The 22,980-nt window shown below is 40.9% G+C and overlaps 1 protein-coding gene across 3 annotated transcripts in view; it reads right to left on the bottom strand.

Moving 5' to 3' along the window:
* The window catches only part of CRYBG3 (crystallin beta-gamma domain containing 3), a 94,745-nt gene extending 72,022 nt beyond the window's left edge, over positions 1-22,723 (bottom strand). For all 3 annotated transcript variants that reach the window (XR_012662258.1, XM_075103247.1, XM_075103254.1), the window contains exons 1-2: positions 22,496-22,723; positions 6,901-6,979 (exon numbers count right to left, since the gene is read on the bottom strand). Coding sequence is in view for 2 of the 3 variants with exons in the window: in XM_075103247.1 (XP_074959348.1) it covers positions 6,901-6,979; positions 22,496-22,620 (204 nt within the window). In the remaining variant the exon portion in view is untranslated. The remainder of the gene's footprint in view (positions 1-6,900; positions 6,980-22,495) is intronic.
* Positions 22,724-22,980: the final 257 nt, after the last annotated feature.

The raw sequence follows: 22,980 nt of genomic DNA on the forward strand, positions 1-22,980 counted from the left end.
GCTAGCATGTAGAAATAGTTTAAGAGTTTCAGATAAAAGTGTTGAGTGCACAAAGTAGCACATTTAGGCCCTGCTACCTCTAATACTGGAAAATTAGCCATGTTCCTAGCCTTAGCTTTGGCCTTTCAACATAGCTAAGATGGCTGCGTTTCATTTAACAATTACGAGCATCTCATTCAATCTGAACAGTGATACAGTATGTAAATTTGTATGCTAAACAACCTACAGTGAAATAGCTTGAGTTGCTGGCAGACTAGTACAACCCCACAATGAGTCACTACTGAATGTTCTTCAGCAGATTTCCCTCCTCTGGGAAACTAAAGCATCTTTGGTGTCATCTCCCACTTGTTTGCAATGAGTGGGACACACATGAAATAAGCTTTTGTTTTTTTAACTACTATGAAGAAAAGAAGTTAGGCGTTCTCAACCAATGGCAGTAATACATATGGAAACCTAATGAAAGAACCAGACATAGTGAGACATAGATTAGGAACCAGACTTATTTAAGAAAATGCAAGGAGATGATGCAAGGGAGTTCCACCATTGTCAAAAACTGTCCAGTCTTAACTAAATAAGACCTTTTAAATAATCAGAAAAAGCAAAACCCCCAAAGATTAATGAAGACAGCCTTGGGGTTTTGGGGGATTTAAGTTAAAGATGAGTTGAATCTCTGAATAATTTGGCTTTTTTATACTGTGAAGTTTTCCTTCCATATCCTCCTTTCTCTGCTCGTTTTGACATGAAAAAAAAAATCAGGTCATGACAACCCCAGAAGAGTAACTAGAAAACAAATGAAATCATGGCATCCTCATAATCAGGAGTAAAAGTTAAACAACAGGAAGAGACTTTTAGTTAAACTGTATCAGTTTTGCATTTTAAAAAATAAACCTATTTAAATTCAATGACTATTTAACATTTGGAAAGATGACTGCCTCTGTTGAAAGTTCAGCACTGGGACTTCAAAAATTTGTTTATCCATTTGAATTTTTGAAACACCTAGGAGTCCTTAATGTAGATTTAATTTGTCAGATGAGGAAAGAAAAAAATGAAACTAAATCTCGGAAACTCTAGTGTTTTCCTAAAAATCTGAGGAAGTATCCATGCTCACCTTCCCTGACGAGAACAAAAAACAAGGTGGTAAAGGTGAACACTTCAAATGAAAAAGTGTAGGAAACAGAGCTACAATTTGAAATAAAGTTTCTGCTAGGTCACCTTTCTGGGGAATTGTAAACTCAGTGAAAGTCTCTAGAATGACAAAGTGAACTTTAAAATTTAAAAAATTCTGTTTAAACCTTTTGTAGAATTACTTCAAAATTTCTCCTTTCTGATTTTTTTCCTGAAATTACTGGAAAGCTCTGATTAAAGAATCAGTGCTCACTTCTCAGTATGTAACCATTACCTTATTACTAGAAGGTCTAGTACGGAGCCAGAAAGAACAGAATTAAATTGTCTGTCTTATTTCTGTTCTTTCCTCTGAATTATTCCAGTATTACGCTTCTGTTGCCTTTTAGTTAAAATGTTTTCACAAACATGAAATAATTTTTATTCTCTTTTACTTGATGATTCCCTGACATTTGAAAATAAATTAAAAAATAAAGGTGAAATTCAGCTTTTCAATGCAGGAGGTCTGCACAAGCAGGCAGTACCCTGGGAATGGGACAAGTTAATGTGATTTCCACCTGTACGTATATTCCATTGGCAGGCTGTAGCACCTGGCACCACGCTTCCACTTCTCATCTGCCTCCTTGGTGGTTTTCTGTGCCAAACTGAGCAAGGTTTAAGCCCGTTTTTTCCTTCACTCATCCTGAAACAAAGTTCCCTGCTTTGCAGAACTAGAGTAGTAGGGAGGGAAGCACATTTCAGGATCATCCTTTCTGAAAATCTTCAGTATGACAAAGGAATTTATCAGGACTTTATATAGGATCATCTTTAAATGTCTCCCTGAACACATACTGCTGTTAACACCATTAATTTAACAAAGTATTCTGGGAAATCAGAAGGTGCTATATACTTGCCTATAAAATTCCAGTTCAACAAAAGTCTACATCACTGCTGAAGAGAAAGAGAACTGCTTTCAGGTTCCACAAGAGAAATCTTGATCATGCAAACTCCAAAAACATTTTGGTTTTATCTTTCATTCATTGTTGGGGGCAGCAACAGCAACACTTTGTAAAAGTAACTCTCAGTTTTTTCAAAAATTCATGCTTGGCAGTAATAGTCCACCTCCCTTGACTCCCAAAAGACAAAGAAACCCTCTCGCTGATTTCTAATTACTAGGTCGAAGATACAGGCATTCAGCAAGCATTCACACACAGGCCGAGAAGACTTTTCTTAGATAACATAGATATGCAATAAAGACAATATAAAAAACCCCCATGACAATATTACAAAAACCCATGCTATATGGAAAAGTATGCAGTTAACTAAGACACTGGGGCTTAATTTTGATTTCTAATTTTTTGTAGAACTTATAACTAATTACAAAGTCATAATTAGGGACATTCAGTAACAGCAGCTACACATATTCAGCAAGTTCCTAGGAAGAAAAAACTTACGTGAATTTACACACCAGATGAAAAATGATATGACAGGGAACTAGAGAATAAATTAGGCTGAAAGGAATGTGGCTGGGGAGGTCATGTAGTCTAAGCTCCTACTCAACTCGGCTCTAGTTAGAGCAGTGCTTCATCCAGCCACGTTTTGAGTATTTCCAAGGATAAAGATTCTACAACTTGCTTGGGCAACCTGTTCCAGCATCTGACCACTCTTACAGTAAAAGGGGAAAAGGAAAGAAAAAAAGAAAAATTAAAATATTTTCATAGGTGACTGGAATTTCCCATGCTCCAACTTGCACCTGTTGCCACTTGTCCCATTTGTTGCAACTCCAAAAAGAATATGGCTCCATCTTATCACATAATTGCAGCCCTTGCCATCAAATTTTAATACCATGTCTACCATACAGCCATCTTTATGTTACTTTGAAATCAAATTCATGTGAGAAAGCACAGCTACAGAATAATCGCTTCTCCAAGTTCACAGTATACAAGAGTACTTGCCAGAGGACAATTAGCAACAGGTTTAATTTGTAGCAAGGAAGCTTTAGATGGGATGTTAAGAAAAAGACTTTCTAATTATAAAGCTTATGAAATTGGTAGAACAGTTGTTTGGTGAGGTTGCAGAGATCTTAGAGATCTCCATCCCTGGAGGTCTTTGAGAAAAACTTATATAAATTTCTATCAGGTAGATACAGAGATCTCACCCTGGGGCAGAGGAGTAGACAAGGTAACCTTTGCAGTACTTTCTGCCCCTGTGGTTTCTATGAAGATTAAGACTAACTCTGGTTAATCCAGGTGACTTGCACCCAAGCTTGAGACCATGGGCCAAATTATAAAATACTTAAGCCATTCACTATACTGAAACTAACCCAAGCACCTGTCACTGCTGCTCCTACTACAGTATGGTAATATGGGTAGGAGCTAGGTCAGGCTTGTGGCACATGCACGTCCAACGAAAGCGTTGTGTGTTTTCTTTAAAACTGCACTAACATGACATTCTCCAGCACGTGGCTCACTCCAGTAACAACGTTAGCTTATTTGTAGTAGCTGTTCCACACAATCCAACTAACACATATGTCCCAGTTGTCACCCTCTGTTTTAAGGGCATTACTAAAAGCAGAAGTATGAGAAACATACTTTTGTAGGAAGCACTGTTGTAATATTCCTTTTAAAAACAAAGTCCCTGTAGCGCTAAAAGTGAGGTTAATGATATACTAACATGTACTGGACACTATGTAATGCAGGTACCTAGAACACTAAACATGAAGTTCAAGAACTGTTTACATCCACACAACCATCTGTTCAACAATGACATTGCTCAAATGGAGCATTTACTCAGAAAGGACAATGTTTACAGCTCTAATTCAAAGAAACAGGAGTAAAACAAAATCTGTAAATAAATAGTGGTGGGTGGTGGTGTACTTTTTTGGCAATGAATTAATAGACATGACAAATTATTTCAGTAACATTTTCTTGAAAGTGATCAAGCCGTGACTGATAAAGTCAACTTGGCACAGAAAGGTTAGGCTGCATATATTCCTGAGGTGAGTATCAGAGGATCTTTTCCTCCCTGAGCTAAATATTTCATTGCAGGGAAAAAAATAGCAGGGGTAAAGTACAGACCTGGTAACTAAAGTGCTCAGAAGAGCCAAAGATCTACCAGAGCTCAGCACGTTTCCCAGCCCCAGTCACCCATAATTTAGATGCCTGACCTTTGCTGCTAAATCGGAGACTTACAGTTCCCCTGCTATTTTGCCCCTGGCCTCCTGCTGAGACGGCCAGTGAATATACAAAATCACAGCATGTCAGTCTACATGTAAGTCTGTGAATATACAAAATCACAGCATGTCAGTCTACATGTAAGTCTATCAGAAACATGATAGCTCATTAACTTGGTGACAGACTGACACAATATGGCTTGAACCCCATCCATGTAGGTATACAGATTTAGACATTCCTCACAAAGTACACTTGCCGTAACAACAAAACATTTTTTTTCCAAGCCCATAATAACCTTGATGACTCAATGAATAAAACTGGAATGTCTTTCAATACCATACATTATCCCTTTGAAATGAGACAGTCTCAGTTCTTGCCAACTCTTCAGCTGCATTCTAGTGATCTCTGCACAAGACAGCTTATTTTGGTCAATGTCTGGCCCTGGACAGTCTGGTGTTATCAAAATGCAAGTGTGTGTTAGCGGGAGCTGTGATGGGGGGAAAAAAAAGAAAAAATATTTTCTTCACAAAAAAAAGGGGGGGGGAGCAGTAGGAAATAAATACTTTCTCCACCTCCTCCGATTTGGTTTTTATTATCTCGTAAGCACTGAAATTACAACTAGATATAAAATTATAGTGCTAAAAGTACTTGTTACTATGCATATGAAACTGTTCAAGTGTATCAAAAGATTTTTGATCAGCTTAAGAAAGAGAGAAGTTAGTTAGACAGGAAGCTCTCAGTACAGTTGAACAACCAAATTCTAGTAATATGAAAACCACACCTTTCTTAGGTTTGTGCCGACTTATAAAGCCTACACAAACACTAGGTACTATTTCCAAGATAGTGTGATGTACACTGTAATGCTTTAGACTTCTAAAAATAGGTCAAAGAATATAATTCAATAAAAAGTTATGACAAGACAAAGAAAACAAATCAGATGTTTAGAACAAACCTTTACAGCATTCATATTGGCACCAACTTTTAGTAGAGTATTACAAAAACACAAGTCCTGAGTAGACTTTACTGCAATGAAGTTAGGTTCAGCAGGAAAGATTCTGAATTTGGGCTTTTTGAAATTAAAAAATAAATTATATTTAGTTTTCAGCAAGAAACACACACTCTTAAGTAACTTAAGCCGGCTATGCTCTCTTTGACCCATCTACACATCCTGCTTGTCCTCTTCATACTTCCTTTTAAACAATTCCTGGTGTTCAAGTCCTGTGCATGTATGCTAAATGATTCCCCTTCCTCAGTCAAAACCTTCTTCAAAAGAAAAATTTATTTTAGAATTTTTCACTGATCTAACATCGAAAACTAAGATTTTTTTTCTGAATGCAGAAAATTTGCTTCTATTGTAGTAGAATCTCCTCTGGTTTATCAGAATTCTTTCTACCTGCATTTCAAGGCATAAAATCAATAGTCCATGACTTATGGTAACAGGAAGGCATTCAGTGGCATTCTGCAGGAGCTCAGAGCTGACCGAGTTGGCTTGAATCCACAGGGCTTGTGAACAAATGTCACCACATTGCTTCCCTCCTTGATATAGATAAACTACATTCAACACAGAATTGAGGTAGTAACCCTGTTGGACTGAACCAGGTCTTTGTAGAGGCAACTGCAATGTCTCTTCACCTTTGGCAAAGACCAAGCAAATGGTCCCCAGATAATGAAGATCCAACTACACAGACATTGTAGGCCATACGGGAAGACGACCGCTTCCTTATCCATACACTGTTAATGCTCAGTAAATGTAATGCAGGACAGAAATCTCAGAATCAGTTTGCTAAGAAGCCTACTGCATCTCCAAATAAATCTGGCAGATGGGTCAGGGCCTTTTGGGGAAGCAGCCACAATATTATCTGCATTAAACTACTAGGAAAAGAAACAAAAAAAAAAAATCAAATGAAAGTGCTTAGTGAATGAATCACTAAAACGGTACTGTGCAGGGCATGATGTGATAGCAGCAAAGACAGCTGTTATCACCAGGCCCTGTCCTGTACATAATTATTTATGATATTTGACTAAATCTAAACACAATTTTATAGGCAACCACCACTTTGTGTCAAGTGACATAGGAGAAAGCCCTGATCACAGAGAAGCATGCCCTTTTTTTGCAGTAAAATGCTTACAGGACAAGACAAGCATGATTAACATGGATAACACTGGGGAAGAGAAGCCAATGTATATACGAATTTCAGCAGAAAGATCTCATACAGTGCTTTGGTTGGTAACCAGCACACCTTCAGGCAGGCAAACACTCGCTGGTTAGATATTCATAAATTATATAGAAATGATGCTTTAGAGGAATGCCTGAAACCATTGTTTGATAAAAATACTAGCTTCCTTCTTCATTGGCTAATTGCATGTAGAATTAGCACTAGACTCCCACTTCTTTTATATAAGTAAAGACATGAATTTTGTTTTAACAATGTGAAGCACAGACAGTTTTTCTGTCTTCTGCATGTGTAGCAGTACCGTGGCATACTGGACCCTAACCCAGAATATGGCAACCAGGTGCTACACTGCAGTGCAGGAATACATCTAACATCAGAACGCTAGCAAATAGTCACAAGCAGAGGTGGCAGGCTTTAGCTCAATTAAATATTAGTAAATTAAAAAATCATACCTTCAAAAGTGCAGGCAGAGTTGTGCCTTCCTTTTGGTTGCTCTTTAAATTTATGGCTTCACTCCCTTTGTTTTCAGAACTGAAAAACAAAGACATTTTGTAACACTGAGGACTTGCATTATTCAAGCCTACCTGAGAGCCAACACAGTATCAGCAGTATCATCCAATTTAAACACAAGAGAGCATTAATTGAAAAGGACAGAACATATCTTTCCAAACCATTGCCCATATTCTGTGCATATTGCAGCTGAAAAGCCATGCCCCAAAAAGCTGAAGAAGGAAGCAAAATGCTTGTTTCACCTCATACAGAGGTTTTCAAACTTAAGCATTCAGAAATGGCACACAGCATTTCAGCTCTTCCAGCTGAAAAAAAACCCAAGATTTCTGTGCATATGTATTATTTTCTGCTCAAAAAATGACACTGTAGTTGATCAACCATCCACTACAGCAGCATTCATTGCCATAGCACTATCTGGCACACCTGGCAGATAGGAAGTACCCTCGATCCTTATACCGAGGGCTGTGATTGAGTGGAACATACTCAGGGCGGATGGAATCATCACAAATCACAGCTACCACATTTAACAGATCTTCACTGAACATACCTAATGGGGGTTTGCAGGCAAATTCAGAAGAAACTTTAGAAAGGGGGTGACAGGCATGTTTTTATTACCAAGGCAACACCCACTGTTGCATTTTAAAAGTCCACAGTCACGTATGTCCTTATTGCTAATGTACCTTAGTCAAAATTTTCTTCAGAGCCTAATTCTTTGGAATGAAGGGAACCACTGCTCCCACCCCAATTCTGAAAATTATCTTTAAGCACAATCCAGCAGAGAGCATTTTAATTAAAACGTTTATGTTACATGCAACTTAAAAGCAAAAACCTATCAAGTAACACAGAGGATGTTAACGACAGGCATCACTTCCCTCATTGCGTATCACAAGCTGAAGAAAAATAACTTCACGCCAATATATCACGTGAGAAATGCTCAGTACTGCAATGAAATCATTATCACTTCAAAAACCCTATTTCATAAATTTCAGAAATCTAGCTTTGCTATTGACAAATGCACAGGCCCTTATTTCCAAATTTGTATTAAGAGATTAATCGAAAGCTGTTTAAATAAAAATAAAAAATAATTATTTGCACTTTGTTGAAATTCTGCCAGGAATTTCCAGGAATCCTTGTGACAGGATTTAGACATACTGGGTACTCCTACCGCTACTGACTGTTAACCACAGGTAAGCATGTCGCAGTAAGACTTCTGAAAAGAAAGGTTTTCTTCCTATTGTGAATTAGGGAGCAGAGTTAAATATATGTTGATATACACACAAAATACAAAAGCCAGCCAGGCTAATTGTTAGCTCCCTCTCAGCTGCTCAGAGACAACATTCTCTGAACAAAGATGAGAACAGAACTCTCCTGCAATTAAGTTTTTCAAGACCTTTCAGATCTTTTCAGATACGTCAAAAGAAAAGCACCATCCTCTCTTTTATAGATCCTCTTCAAGTTGAAAAACATGTACTTTCAGATCACCTCAGGTAATCTTTCATAATGCATTCATAAACACAAAGATGCTTTTTCAGAGAGAGCATCAGACAAAGTCTTGGCTGTTCTTTGCCTCCCTGCAAGACAGAGCAGAATAATTAATATTCTATCCTATTAATTTCCTCTACTGTTAATGTGTTTTATGAAGATGTCACAATCACCTCTGGGCAATCCGGCACACTAATGGAAGTGCTTCTCAGTACATAGCCTATTTCCTTGCTCCTAGGTGTTTTTTTTTTTTTGTTAAACAAAATACCCTTCTCAGATCTGCATAGCTTTTCCTGATGTTGATACACTTGACGTGAACAGGAATTCCCTGTACCTAAGAGCAGAATCATGAGGTTGATCTCCACCAGATGTTCCTCCTGGCTTCAGGATATCACTCTTTATGGAACTGATCTGCAGATCACAAATGAGATCCCAGCTTTCATTAACTATTGCCAGCACAGATCACCAGTGTCCTATTCTTTTTTTCAGTTTGTTTTGCTCATATTATTTCCTTGACATAATCTTTTTCCCCAAAACTTTTTTCACTTTCCTACTTCTTGTTTGCATTTCAAATATATGCCTGTATTACTTTCTTCTAGCTAGCCAGGCTTGGACAGATCACGATGAAATTCCATAGTGTACATACCAAAACCGAAAGAATGCAATTCAGCAGACAAGCATCTCAAAATCAACAAGTGAAAAAAAGAAGTATCAAAATTTTACTTTCTTCATAACATAAACCTAAACCTGGAAGCAACTCCCCACACCTTTCCATAGTTTATACTCTAGTGTTTCTACATTCCTGAACCTTTTTGCTTTAGGGTGTAGTTCCTCAACATGCTGACTTTGTCAGCAGAACCAGCTTTAGAAATTTCCATGCCTTCCTCCTCAGCCTCAGCTATCCCTTCCCACCCTTAACTCAGCCGAGCAGGGCTCTCAGCAGGGCCATGGTCTCAGATAAAATCGGGGGGGGGGGGGGGGGACCAGCAGTTTCCATCAGGAAAAATTCAGCCCGTGATACAGTTTACAGTGCAGTGATTTGTACCGCACAAATGACGGGGCAATGAATGCCACTCAACAGCAGGAACAAGCAAGCACGCACCACTGCAGCTCACTTCACCACTGAAGCTACTTTTTGTGAACCTTTTCTACCCTCAGTCAGGGCCCAGTTTTAAATGCATCTTTGACTGAGACCAAATGACTCATGCCAAATGAATGAAGTTTACAGAACAAAAGCTTGCTTTGCTGGAAACAGGCCCCTTGGATTGTTTAGGATAAAATTGTTTTGTTTTTCCCAAAGAGTCAAGATTACCTTCTATAGCCTAAAGACCAGACACAGTAGCTGCTCCAAGTCTCCATACTTAGGACTTGAGAACAGGGTGGTTACTGCTCATTGGGCTCAAATGATGCAGCTTATCACTTCCCATTACCAACCCCCTACAACTTTCAGGGCTTTCCTCCCTCTTGTCATTGCATCAACCACGTAGCAGTCACTAATCACAAATTTTGGAACACTGCACAGTATTTTCCCCACTAATTATCTGAAGAGGAAAATAATGTAGTAAAACTCATAGGCCCATAAACAACCCTACATTCCCTGTTAAAAAAACCCCATGGTGAAGCTCACGTTATTACGCCACACGTATTCTTATGTTGCAACGTAAGTCCATGCTGTCCACCAATCTATACTCAGAGATGCAGTTAACACAATTATTAAGCTACAGCATTCATAATTAAAATTGATTCTTGGGAAATACCTAAGACATTTAGTATTTATCCTAAAAATTACCCATTTTTCATTTTTTCATACGTCCATGCTATCCTATCATTAGTGACTAGATGTTATCCTTCCAAGAACTGTATTCTAAGAGGGTTTGTATTTTTTTTTTCTACAGGACAATCTCCGCAATTAAATAGTTATAAATGTTGACCTGGTAGCTAAATGGCATTACACCACTGAATTCTTACACTTTTACTGAGAACTGAAACCAACAGACTGGTAGCATATACAGGCTCACCATGAAATAGGCATTGCCACCCGCCACCCCCACCCGGGCTACATCCATATTATTAAAGTATGGCTCCACAGAGTTTCATCCTTGCCTTAGGGTCTTCTGCAGTAGTCCATTTTTGGAGTGCTTTGCCATGGCAGGTACTGAGCATGCTATCTCCAGTTCAGCACATCTAGAAGTTAGGCTTGTGCTTAACTACCCACATCACTTTGCTCTCAGAGAGCATTTCAGCACTTGCAAGGTTAGGAAGATGAATCTCATGAGTCTTCAACTTGATGCTTCACAAACTAATGTTGTTGCATTACATACCCAGCAACAGGACTCTACTAACCCAAGTCTTGAATCTACTTCGTACTTGCTTTTAAGAAGTGAAAAAGCAAAGCATAATTCTAGGAATACAGAAAACACCTCTGCCCCACCAACTTGCTTCCATAGACTTCTTAACTATATAAGCAGTCATTTACAGATTGTCATAACCACTTGTTTACATATTTAGTCAGATTTACTCTCATTTTATAGATTTAAAAAAGGCATGGAAATATTAAACAATGCTCTGAGTAATAAAGACACTGTCAAAATTAAGAGCAGAAACAAAGACTCTCAACTACTACTCAAATATGTGATCTACTGCCTTCCTGCTGCTATTTCTGCCAGACATTCTCTTGTCTCTTACATATTAGTGCATCCAACATGGATGGGTTAATCTTCAATGAAGGCAGAGGGATCTCTTCTCCTGTCCTGTCTTGCTGCTCTTCCCTACTGTCTTGCCAGCATGCCTAACCTGATTAGCATCACTTTTAATAATCAAGATTAAACTCAAGTTACAAAAGATCCTGTTCTTTATCTTCTGCACAAGCCTTTCTTTGTGTGATTTTCTAAAGCTTTCTATTCTGCTACTGCTGAAAATCTGTTTTGACCTTTCTGTAATACTTGGACAGGTGGTGTCTGAATCAGAAGCAGATTTGTGGTCCAAGTTTTTAGTCATTACACTTACACAGGAGAGGTTAGAAATTCTTACGGGGGAGACAAATGTTCACATTCAGCTTTGTTGCTTGCAGAAGAAGTAGACACATAAGTGGAAGTACTCAAACTCAGGTTAGTTAATACACACGAGGAACTACAGTCAAGAAAAAAAAGTCAATTTAAGGGAGCAAATTTAAGTACACAGTTTGCGAGATCTTTCCCAACTGCCTCTAAAACAGAGCAAGACAATTACAAACAATCTCATCTTCAAAAGGCCTCACAGCATCTCCCTATGGTGCGAGAAGTCTGCTTCCTCCATTCTCATTCTTCACAACAATCCCTCGGAACTTACAAATTAAAAGCCCATCCCCTTCTTCCTTTATTAATGTACCCCACCCATGTTATGCACGCAGCAGATTGTGAATGTGTTGTGTCAGATAAAAAATGAAAAAGCTACAGGCAGCATGCAAGTGCAATAAAGCACAAACATCCAAGTTTTGCTGAGACTGACCAGACGGAGAGCTCAGCAAACTGAAAGTAACCGCTGTGACATTTTAGGTTCCTTTCACAAGAAGGTGGTATAGGCTGCTGTTTGGGAAGGGGAAATTAATGGGCAGCCTCTTAAGGAAACAGGGACAGCTGGCTAAGCCTCAACTCAGACAGCACTGTGACAGCACTTCTGGATGTCAATCCTCCCTCCTTCTCCCACTGCTTAGAAGCAAAGTCTCTTCCAATGTGGCAGCTCCAGCATTTACTTCTGGTGCAATCCAGATGTCACCACATGTTACTGGGTAGGTGACTGCTCTACCATTTTGCCATCTCTTTCTCTCTCTTCAGGGACAGATGACTCCCTGAAGAGTCAAACCCTCTTTGCTAACACACTCAGCTAGCATTATTTGTTTTGAAGTGGTCTTCTCTTCAGATTATCTCAGAAACCATTTAGCCATTTAATGTGATGACTTGTAATGGTAAGAGAATAAGTAATGCCTAACCTGAAAGATGTTCCAGGGTGTCAAGAGGCAAAAAGCTTCTGCATCTGGCTTTACTGACATAATGCTAATAAACTAAGCCCAACCAATACATCCATCTATCTTTCCAGGTTTCATGACATCACTTGTGACATCTCCTTGCCAATATTTTCTGAACAGTTTTCCGCAAGATGATGTATTTTTGGGGATTGTTGATACAACTCACTCTCCACTGGAGGTCTCACTTTGGCTATTGAAAATTTTAGGTTTCCTTTCTTGCTAGTTTATTTTAGCATTCTGGGGTGCAATGCCACTTCCTGACTCTTGCCTTTTATCTCTCTCTGAACAAAACTAACACTCCTCTCTGGGAAGTAACACCTCATTTGGTTTTGATGGCATGACTTCTTTCCAATTTTACTTAGTGCCAACACAGTGACACATTCGGTGGTGATCTTCCAGAAGGATATTTCGGCAGAGGAACACAGGGATTGCTAACAAGGATCTCATCACCTAGTACTTCAAAATCTATCTGTGCAAGAGCCTCCCTGAAGAATGTGAATAAGCAGAAAACCATGAGTTTAATAACACTATCAAATATTAACATGCAAGACCAAAATCTCCGTGAAGTTTCAGCATATTACAAGGATTCTCAAACCACATCCACAGACCAGTAGTAGTTATGAAACCTTTATTATATATCTGCAAAAAGCCGTAGGTTAGCTAGTATTGGTTTCTTCTCTGTTCCAGCTTCCAAGTGGTAATTAAAAAGATGACTGCTAAAAATTAAGACCTTTTGAGTAATATTTTTCTATACATACCAGTTGCCCTACCTGTCATACAGATTCTTATAATTACCAAAGATGGCCTCCTGCATAATCTAGATTACAAAATTTCACCAAGGGAGACCTCTGTGAATCCCCTGACACCTGACCAAAAGATATGGGCTTTAATTAGAAACCATCGAACACTGCAAAGTCTACCACATTCGTAAATAAGAATTTTCCAAGTAAACAACTACTAAATTCAGTACTTAAAATTAGGCTTACTAGTCTGATTTGTCAAGCCTCATCTCTCAGCTATGGGATCAACCTACCTCTATGTGGGACAGATTACAAAGGCCTCGGGTTTAAATGCTGTCTTCAAGTCACAGCTCTGCTGTGACATGAAGCACTTAACTCCCATTTCCCTTGCAGTTATATACCTTGAGGCAGAGTCATTCCCCAAATTGTAACCCAGTCATTTCAAAACCTTCTCTTTAGACAAACTAAAAGCTATTGAGCTACTTAATTTTATTCTTTGAGGGAGGTTTTCCAGACATCAAATTGTTCTGGAGCTCTTCTCAAGCCATTTTTAGTCTGTCAGCATCTTTTTCATAATAAATTGTGGACACCACAACTAGACTCTGTACTCTAGTAACTAAAGTTCACCCACAGAATACATGTGCTTTGTTAGTTATACATCCGAGAACCTCATTTTCTCTCCAAGTCACCACTTCATTCTGGCAGCTCATGTTCAGCTGACTGTCAATCATGGCAACTTAGTCTGCTTTTGATGTTGTCATCTACATGATGATTCCCATACTTTTTGCTCTAATCATCTGCAAACTTCACAGTCTACAGTTTTGTCCTCTTACAAATTATTTGTGAAGATATTAAACTGATTCAAAAATATGCCCTTTTAATTTTCTTCAAATACATCAAGAAGAAAATAATTTTTCACATCCCGTCTTTTTATATCCCTCCGTATGCTGATTTTTAGTCCACTACCATAACATTTGCAAATATTTTAATCGGAGCATCAGCACCAAGTCAGATGCCTTGAAGAGTCTAAGGATACTATTACAGCTTCTGTTGACAAACTGCTGCAATCTCATGAACAAAACTAAGTTTGGCAATTCCCATCCTCCAGTGATGTTAGAATCACATCACATTTATTAACTTCTCAGGTCACCCAAAAGCCTTGGTAGATCAACTTTTCAATCCTTCCCCTTTAACCCAACCAAATACAATAGACTGAAAAGTGAAATGCCAACACCTTAGTCTAGATACTAACATCACACTTGTGAAGCCATTTGTGTGCTGTGCAGTCAGGAAAACTATCAGAACCTGATCTAGGAAGAGAAGTCAGACAATTTTTCAAAGAGTCAGACTTTTAGCATGTATATTGAATGACATGAGCAAGTGTACACTAAACATTTGTTAAATTAATTGAAAGGAAAATGTTACTGTAAAGCTCAGTGGCAACAATATGTGAGGAAATCAATGAATATTCTTAAAAACAGCCTTCTGCATCAAATGACAGTTAAAATACATTAGTATTTTAAAGAATACAGAAAATAAAGATGCTAGTATTTTAACAGAAAATAGTAATGAATAAAGAGCTCTTTACTCCCCCCTCCTCTATAATAGAATATTGCCCTTTTTGAAAAGCTTCAAAATGGAAAATTTTGGCCAACTTCTCAGCAAGATTCCCAAGGCTAACACTGTTCCTGGAAAACCAAATGGTAGCAGCAGCGACAAAGTCTACCCCTAGTTTCTGGCAAGGCTGTTAGGGCTTGTCTTGAAGAGAGAGGGAGTGTTTGCACAGAAATTTGAATGTGAAGTTTCTGGCTCCTACTTCTGTGCTTAAGCTTAGGCCACACACATAGGGGAGGAGCAGTAAAGACATTAAGACAAATGGAAATTATACAAATAAGTTAGTGAGTTTGAAATTAGAGGGTCAAATGAAAGCAAAGCTGCTATTTCATCTATAACAAATAAGAAGGGGAAGAAAAGGAGCATAAAGTAGAGAAAGGTAAGGGAAGTAGAAAATGGAGCCGGGAGGAGGATGAGGCAGAAACTTAGGCAAAAGTAGTGTTACAATCAGCTGATTAATTTAAGCGTTGGAACAGCACAAAATGTATTATATTCAATTAAACTATCCCACTTCAAAACTGGTTTGATTACAGGCAGCATTAAGCAATTTAGGTTGTTTTAACTGAAATAATTTTTCCTCTCAGACCTGTCTATGCTGCTTATTTACATACTGTTCTTTGCTTGTATAGCAAAGCTAGGTCAGCTTCATGTTCTGCATTAGCAGTGCTGTGTCACATAGACTATGTGAGCTACACATATTAAACAAAGAGGGTTTTTTTAAATTCTCTTCCAAAATGTAACTAAAAAATATAATGGAAAATAAAGTTGTTACAAAATCACAGATATGCCACATTTTACAATGAAAATTTACATGAAAAATCCAAGAACCAAGCCACGTTTTTACACTGAACATGTACCTTTACATGTAAAGGCTAGAACAAAGTGAAATAATATAATGGCCCCAATCAGCCTTGCTAATTGTTTTACATGTGACAGAATTGAACAGCCGTACAAAGGCTAGAGGAAAAAAAGCTCCATGTTTTCAGTAGAGCCTACTTTGATATTGGGCAGTAGGATTATACCAGATTACATCAAGGTTTTTCTTCTGGCATATGTCAAGCATAGTAACCAACATTAATGTAGAAGCAGCTCCCTATTTGCCAGTCTGATTGGTTACATAAAGTTTCCAAATTCTTATGAAATAAATGTTATTGACCACTAGCACATAAACTTGGTATAATATCAGAAACAGATTTATAAACTATTTCAGTTTATTAAGGTTAAAATTATTGAACTAATAGAGAATAGTAGCCCATTGTACAACTGTTTTCAAATGGCACATTTGCAGGGTTGGGGATCAACAATAGTACTTTCAAATGGCAGCAAAATAGGAGATATTACAGAAAATAATCCAGGAAAGCTTTAAAGCAGCAGCAACTGCTGTCCTCCTGATAAACAGAGCATAACAGTGTTTAAAAAAGATGTCAGTAAGAAAAAGCACCCAGAAAAAACACACAAGATAGACTGTTGTCATCAGTCACGGAGCGAGCTTTTCCAGTCAGGCTGCAGCAGAAAACTCTTGGTAGAGGCACACAAGGCCACCAGTTCAACACAAGAAAATACTTCTCCAGTTATCCCATTTCTTACTCACAAAGCATACATCAGGAAGTATCCTACAGACACCTTCCAGTCATTATCAAGGTTCCCTCCTTTCTGTTGAAAGCATGCATTTCTCATTCAACGAAAATAAATTTGATGGCTAAATTTGTAGCATTTAATTGGCGATTTAAAAAAAGTCTGTTGTCACTGCAATTCTTTCTGCACTTGCTCTTCATGTACTCACAAGAAATACTTCGTCCCTATACAACACTGTCCATAGGTGAAGCACAGATCCACAGTGTTCATACACTTAGGCCCCAAGACCTCCAAACTGCTTATGCAGAAATACTGCCTTTAGTAAAATATTTTAGCAATTTAAGAAACACTGGAACTTCCAGAAAACCAAGCCTCCGTGTCAAAATAAGGCAAGTCGTGAAACCACATTAACACAACACAATTAGAGGCTATACTTCATGTCGCAAAATTGACATGAGAAAGTTAAATGACTAAGAAAACACATATTTCTGATCTTAAAAATCTTCAAAAGTGATACTCTAAAGTCATTTAGAATCTATAAAAATTTTAGAAATTAAAATTAAAATACCAGAAAAATAGAGGTATTAATATCCCCTGGAAAGCCCAAGCAACACAGGGCTGTGCTACTGTCTGGAAGTACAATAGGAGGAATCATAGAACGGTTTGGGTTGGAAGGGACCTTTAAAGGTATCTAAGTCCAACTCCTCTGCGTTTAGCAGGGGCACCTTCCACTAGATGAGGTTGCTCAGAGCCCCATCCAGCCTGACCTTGAACATCTCTAGGGACGGGGCCTCCACTACCTGTCTGGGCAACCCGTTCCAGCACTTCACCACCCTCACTGTAAAAAATTGTCTTCCTTATATCCAGCCTAAATCTACCTTCCTTTAGTTTAAAACCATTACCCCTTGTCCTGTCACAACACACCTTGCTGAAAAGATTGCCCCCATCCTTCCTATAGTCCCCCTTTAAGTACTGAAAAGGCTGCACTAAGGTCTCCCCCCACAGCCTTCTCTTCTCCAGGCTGAACAACCCCAACCCTCCCAGCCTGTCCTTGTAGGAGAGGTGCTCCAGCCCTCGGATCATTTTTGTGGCCCCCCTCTGGACCCGCTCCAACAGGTCCATGTCCTTCTTGTGTTGAGGGCTCCAGAGCTGGACACTGTATATACTAACAGAATTGTACGAAATCCAAACATCCTCAGAAATTAAAAGCAGTAGCCGTGTTTCCATCCTTTTAAGAAGTTTCAATAATCAGAAATACAATCTCCACAGCAAGATGCTTCTGAATTTTGGTTTTTTCTACCTGTGAGCCTTTTGTTCACGAGAAAAGACAACTGCGGAGTTTTCATCTTTGCAAAACTGTTCCTTAAAACCATAGACTTGTAGCTGTTTGGGAAATATTCTTGTATTAACTCTAGCACTTTTGCCAATAATTGGAAAGGAGACAATGCTGTTAACATTTAAAATAGTGGGGAAAAAAAATACTTTGCTTTGTTTCCTCCAAGGAGTGCTACTATTATAATTAATACTCTAAAAAACATTTCCTTTAGGAAATGTCTCACACATACATAGCCATCTGCTGGGCTTGCTCTTTCTGGTCTCAGCCCCATGAGACATCTATGTATGCGCCTAATTCCAATCAAACAAGTAGTCCCACTATAGTGCACAGAACGATTTACCTATTTAAATATAGGCAACCACTTTGGCACTCTGCTGAATCAGGGCCTTTGCTACTATATTGAATCATCCTGCAATAAGAGTCATAACAAAAAAAATCTAGGGAGCAAAAAAACAAAAAACCAAATTAACAAAATTTTTCATAATGCATCTTGCTTAGGTGAGTCTAATTTGAATTCTTCTGTTGCTGGAACATTTGCCTTGCTACTTCCACAAACGGTCATCCCTGATGTACACTCACAAATGAGTTAGATTTTAACAATAACAAAAAAAAAAAAATCCTGCTCTGCCTTTTGAAAGAAAAAGTTTCTTTATTAGAAAGCAGAGACTGATTTTTCCAGCAAACAATGAATTTCTTCAAAGATGCTAATGGTATCTGAATCAAAACGAGCCAGGAGGTAGTAACTTCAGAATAAATAAGTTTGAAATATACTTCTCCCCTTTCAATCAACACCCAGCAGGCCTCAAATCCACATTTTTTATAACTACAAAAATACATATTCTTTGTAAACAGGAACAATGTCTGGCAGCCCCAGAGGAAGAAGGAGACTCTCTAATCTCTCCTCAGGCAGAATAAACAAAGCTCTTCCATCTCTGAAAGGTCTTAGTTAGAAACTAATGGATGAACAAAACAATAATCTCAGCCTAAAAAAAAAAACAACCAAAAGCCTTCTAAAACCAAATAAAAGGTTGCTCTTCCTTGTTTGATGTCTCTGGTACACCTCGGAAATGCAGAAGAAATATCTAGACAAACCCAACAAAGGCCCACTTGCACTGGTAGTTATTTGACCAAGCAACCAACAGCACTTAGAAGGAAAAAGATAAATAGGAAATGAACCTGCTAAACGATATACAAAATAACTAATAAAATACATCCATAGTTTAAAGGGGATTTTGGTGGTAGCTCTGGGTTAAAGTTATCAGTGAAAAGCATCACACCTCCTTGGCAGCTTCTAACATGACCTGAAAGGTCACGTTTATTTGCAACGCAACAATCGCTCAGCCACAGAAGCTGCATATTTCTCAAAGAATCTGCAGTGGATTGACTTAAACCGAAAAAGCTGTATTTTCATCCAGATGGACTAAAGAAGCACATATTTAAAAGGAAAAAAAAAAATTAATCAGACTCCATTAGAATAGCGAAAACTCAATGTGATTTTTTCACCCTGGGGATTTAGACTGCTCCAGGACAAACACTGCGGTACAAATAATCAATTCTGTATTATTGAAAATAGCAAATAGCCGAGTAGAGCATAATGACTGCCTTTGATGCAAGGTAACGATAAGAACTGGGATGAAAAGCACTGAAGCCCTTGTTGAAAGCAGCCCCAGCTCTGAAGACACACTTATGCAGCCAAGCAATCAGTGGGAGATACCTCACTGTTGCCTACATCTTATGTAAAGGGCTTACTTGGCTGTAACACATGTGCTGTGCCTTTTGCTGCCACAAAACTTGCAACTAATCTGCACGGGTTCATTTTTAACACAGCAAGCAAGCCTCCAGCAATTCTCATGTTCATCAGAGCTACAAATTGCTGTAAGGGCAAATTATTAACATAAGCTCTTTGTCGAATGGGGTTCTCAGAAGAGTCTAAGACACTGATTAACAAACAGTGTAATTCCCCCCTCCCCTTCCTCCTATTTTCAACCAGGGCCACAGAAACCAAGTCTGAACATGGTGCCTGGAGCCAGAGCAGGTGAGAGCTACATACCCTGCCGAGCTGAGAGGCAACTACGCAGCTGGGAGCTTCCATCCAGCCACTTTGCCTAACTTGCAGGAGCAGATGGAAGTGACTTTTAGCCATACACAGGCTCATTTCTGCACATTTTTAAAATGTAGGAAACCACTGTGTTCTGCACAGGCATTAAGCATGGTGTGTGTCTCCAGAGGTCAACGCAGGTAAACTGGGAGTGTATTTGGCCTTGTATAACATACCGTTCCCTCTCCTGCCCCCTTTACATGGGTGTTCTGCTTTTTGGAAACCTAGCGGTAGGTAAAAGATCTCCACATGGAAGTTTCTTTCTACATATTTCAAATTTGATCTGGTTCCAATATATATCATACTGATAATATGAAGGGGAAATTAACCATCCTGGTGTATACGTTTCTCATAACACTTCTTGAAAGCGGTACTCCCAGCTCACCTCATGCACTCCACACCTTAACAATAAGCATACAAAGCAGCTTTGGTTCCCCCTCCCAACACGCATGCTTTGTTGGGCGATCCATTTTTCTACACCACCAAGGTCTCTAAACAAACCTGACGAGAGCAAACCTGCGGCGGCACTCATCCCAGCCCAGTGCTGTTTATAATGTATGCAATTACACTAATCTGTGAAGAAGGCTGCCAGTGGAAACCAAATACAAGAACATCAGCATTCCTGACTAACGTGCCATGCTGCAACCCAGTGCAACAAAAAAAAGCTCCTTATCATACCAAATTGGATTCCTCAGAGTAGGAGGGTTTTTGCTTGCTTCCACTCCAGAGAGGAATCACAGCTCCCACCCTCCAGCTAACTGCACAAGGTATTCAAGAACAAGGCCAAGACACCCAAGCCTTTCCACATCTACGTGGACTATCCCAGCTTCCTAATACAGGAAAGGCTCTTGGCTGCAGGAAATGAAACTGTGATTTAGCTAAAACTAATAGAAGTTAAGTGGAGCAGGTCTACCATGAGTGCTACCTACAGACAGGCTATTTAGCATGCAAACCACTGAACTAGCATTACCCTCCTCCTTACCAAGTCGACCGCTATGCTTTTTTGTTTATTCCGAACCACAGCTGTAGGGAGCTGGCAAGGAGTCGTCCGATGAAACCTCTCCTATTACCTGTTCAGGTCCTCAGCCAGATCCAAGCCTTCTCCCATATCTTAACCACCCCTGCCACACATAACAGCCACACTACTCCCGCAACTGTAAAGATGCCCTCGATTCAGCAACCTTGCTCCATTTTAGGTTTTTTTTTTTTTTTTCTTTCTTTCAAGAAATAAAGCAATGTTTCATGCTCATGGAAGGCCGGTGGATGCTTGGTGGTGTATTGGTCCGTCAAATGTTTACAGTAAAACAAAACTCCCAAAGGTAAAAATCTTCATTGTGCATTTATGAGACCATTTAAGAGAGTCAGTGTAAGATAGCAATATGCTCTATTTTTCATGATTGCTGAGCACATGCCAGATGCTAATATTTTTCACTGAGAGAACTACTGTGATACCCACTATCTGATTAAACTGCACGTGTCTCCCAGTCTAAACACAAACCTAAGCAGTAAGACTCAAAGATTAAAACTAACATGTTAAAAGCAAAAATTAAATGCTACACCTGAGGAAATAAGGCCTAGCCAGCTGGCACCTTTTCACCACAAAAATATCCTAATTAACTAGGGCATATAATAAGGCTGCATAAGAAACAGAAAGAAATTTTAACTGTGCTTCTTTCCTACATACACATAGGAATCAGCCACGGGGGGGGAAAGAAAGAAAAAAAGGAAGAGGAACAAGTAGACAGGGAGTTTCCAAACCTCTTCATCTTGTAAAGCCTCCTCGCACTAAAAAATAATTAATAACCAGGTTTCCATAAACCACACGTTTTGCATTGAGACTTAAGCACATCAGTAATATTTATATTGCATTAGCACCTGATTTACACCAGTCAAAAAAATTTGCGTGAAAACTGAAAAGAAAAAAAAAAAACCCCAAACCCCCCGCAGACCTCTTGCGCTCTGCCCTGCTTTCAGTTTCCAAGGAAGGGGCCGCAACCTGCGGCGCAGGCGGGTGAGCCAGCCCCACCGCCGACACCCGCACCGCCGAGCCAGGCGCAGCAGTCCCACAGCCGGCTGCTGCTGACAGCGAGCGCCTGTTTCACGCCGGACTCCATCCCGCGGTCGCCCGAACTTCGCCGGGCCGGGTAAGGGGCGGGTGTGGCAGAACCCTTTCACGCCCCACCGCGGGGACGCCAAGCCAGCGGGGGACCTGCCTCGCGCCGCACCGCACCGCACCCGCGTTAAATTAAACCCGCCGCCGCCACGAACGCGGGCTCAGGCGATGTCAGCAGCCGGGCTAACCAACCACTCCCCCGCCCCAACCCCGGTTCGAACCCCGTGTGAGGCGCCGCTGCCGCTCCCCCGCCGCGGGGGCTGCACTCACAGGAGCCGGCCCCGACCCCGCCACCGGCCGGGGCGCCTGGCGGCACCCTCACCAGCGGGGCCGCAACCCCGGGCCGTGCGGGCAGCGCCCCCGCCCCCACCCCGCAGTGGACACACTCGTTTCTTCTCCCTCCCTCACCCATCCGCTGGTGTCGCAACATCTACCGGGGCGGCCACCGCGGTCCCGCGCTCCCCCTCGGCGGCTGACGGCGCTCCCCGGCCGGGTGCAGGTGAGACGGGGCAGAGGACGGCAGTGCGCGCCCGCCGACGCCGGGTCTGATCCCGTCCCGTGCCGTCCCTCACGTACCTGCTCGCGCCCGCCGGCCGCCCCGGCGCCGCCGTCCCCTCGCCGGGGGTGCTCCTGACGAAGAAGCGGGAGATGGTGCTGTGCCAGGAAGGGCCGGCCCGCCGCCGGCTGCCCCCGCCGGACATCGCCGCCGCCGTCCGGGACGGGACGGGACGGGACGGGAGGATCGGCCAGCAGCTGCCCAGCACTGAGTAGTTCCCGCAGCGGCGGCGGCAAACACCTCCCTCCGCCTTCGGCGGGGGCGGCCGCCACCCGCCCCCGGGGCGGAGCCGCCGCTCGGCCTCCGCCCGCCCCTTCCCGGCGGAGGGGCGGGCCGGAGGGTCCGGGGGCGGGAAGGCCGAAAAGGCTGAAAGCTGCTGCCGGGGAGGCGGGAGGCCGGCGGCGGCGGCGGCGCAGTGCGGCGGCACGGTGGGGAGGTCGGGGCGGGAGAAAGCGTTTCAACCGGCGCCGCCACCCGCAGACGCGCGGGGAGGCGGTTCCTGCCC

The sequence above is a fragment of the Phalacrocorax aristotelis genome, chromosome 1 (assembly GCF_949628215.1).
Source record: "Phalacrocorax aristotelis chromosome 1, bGulAri2.1, whole genome shotgun sequence".
NCBI classification, from domain to species: Eukaryota; Metazoa; Chordata; class Aves; order Suliformes; family Phalacrocoracidae; genus Phalacrocorax; species Phalacrocorax aristotelis.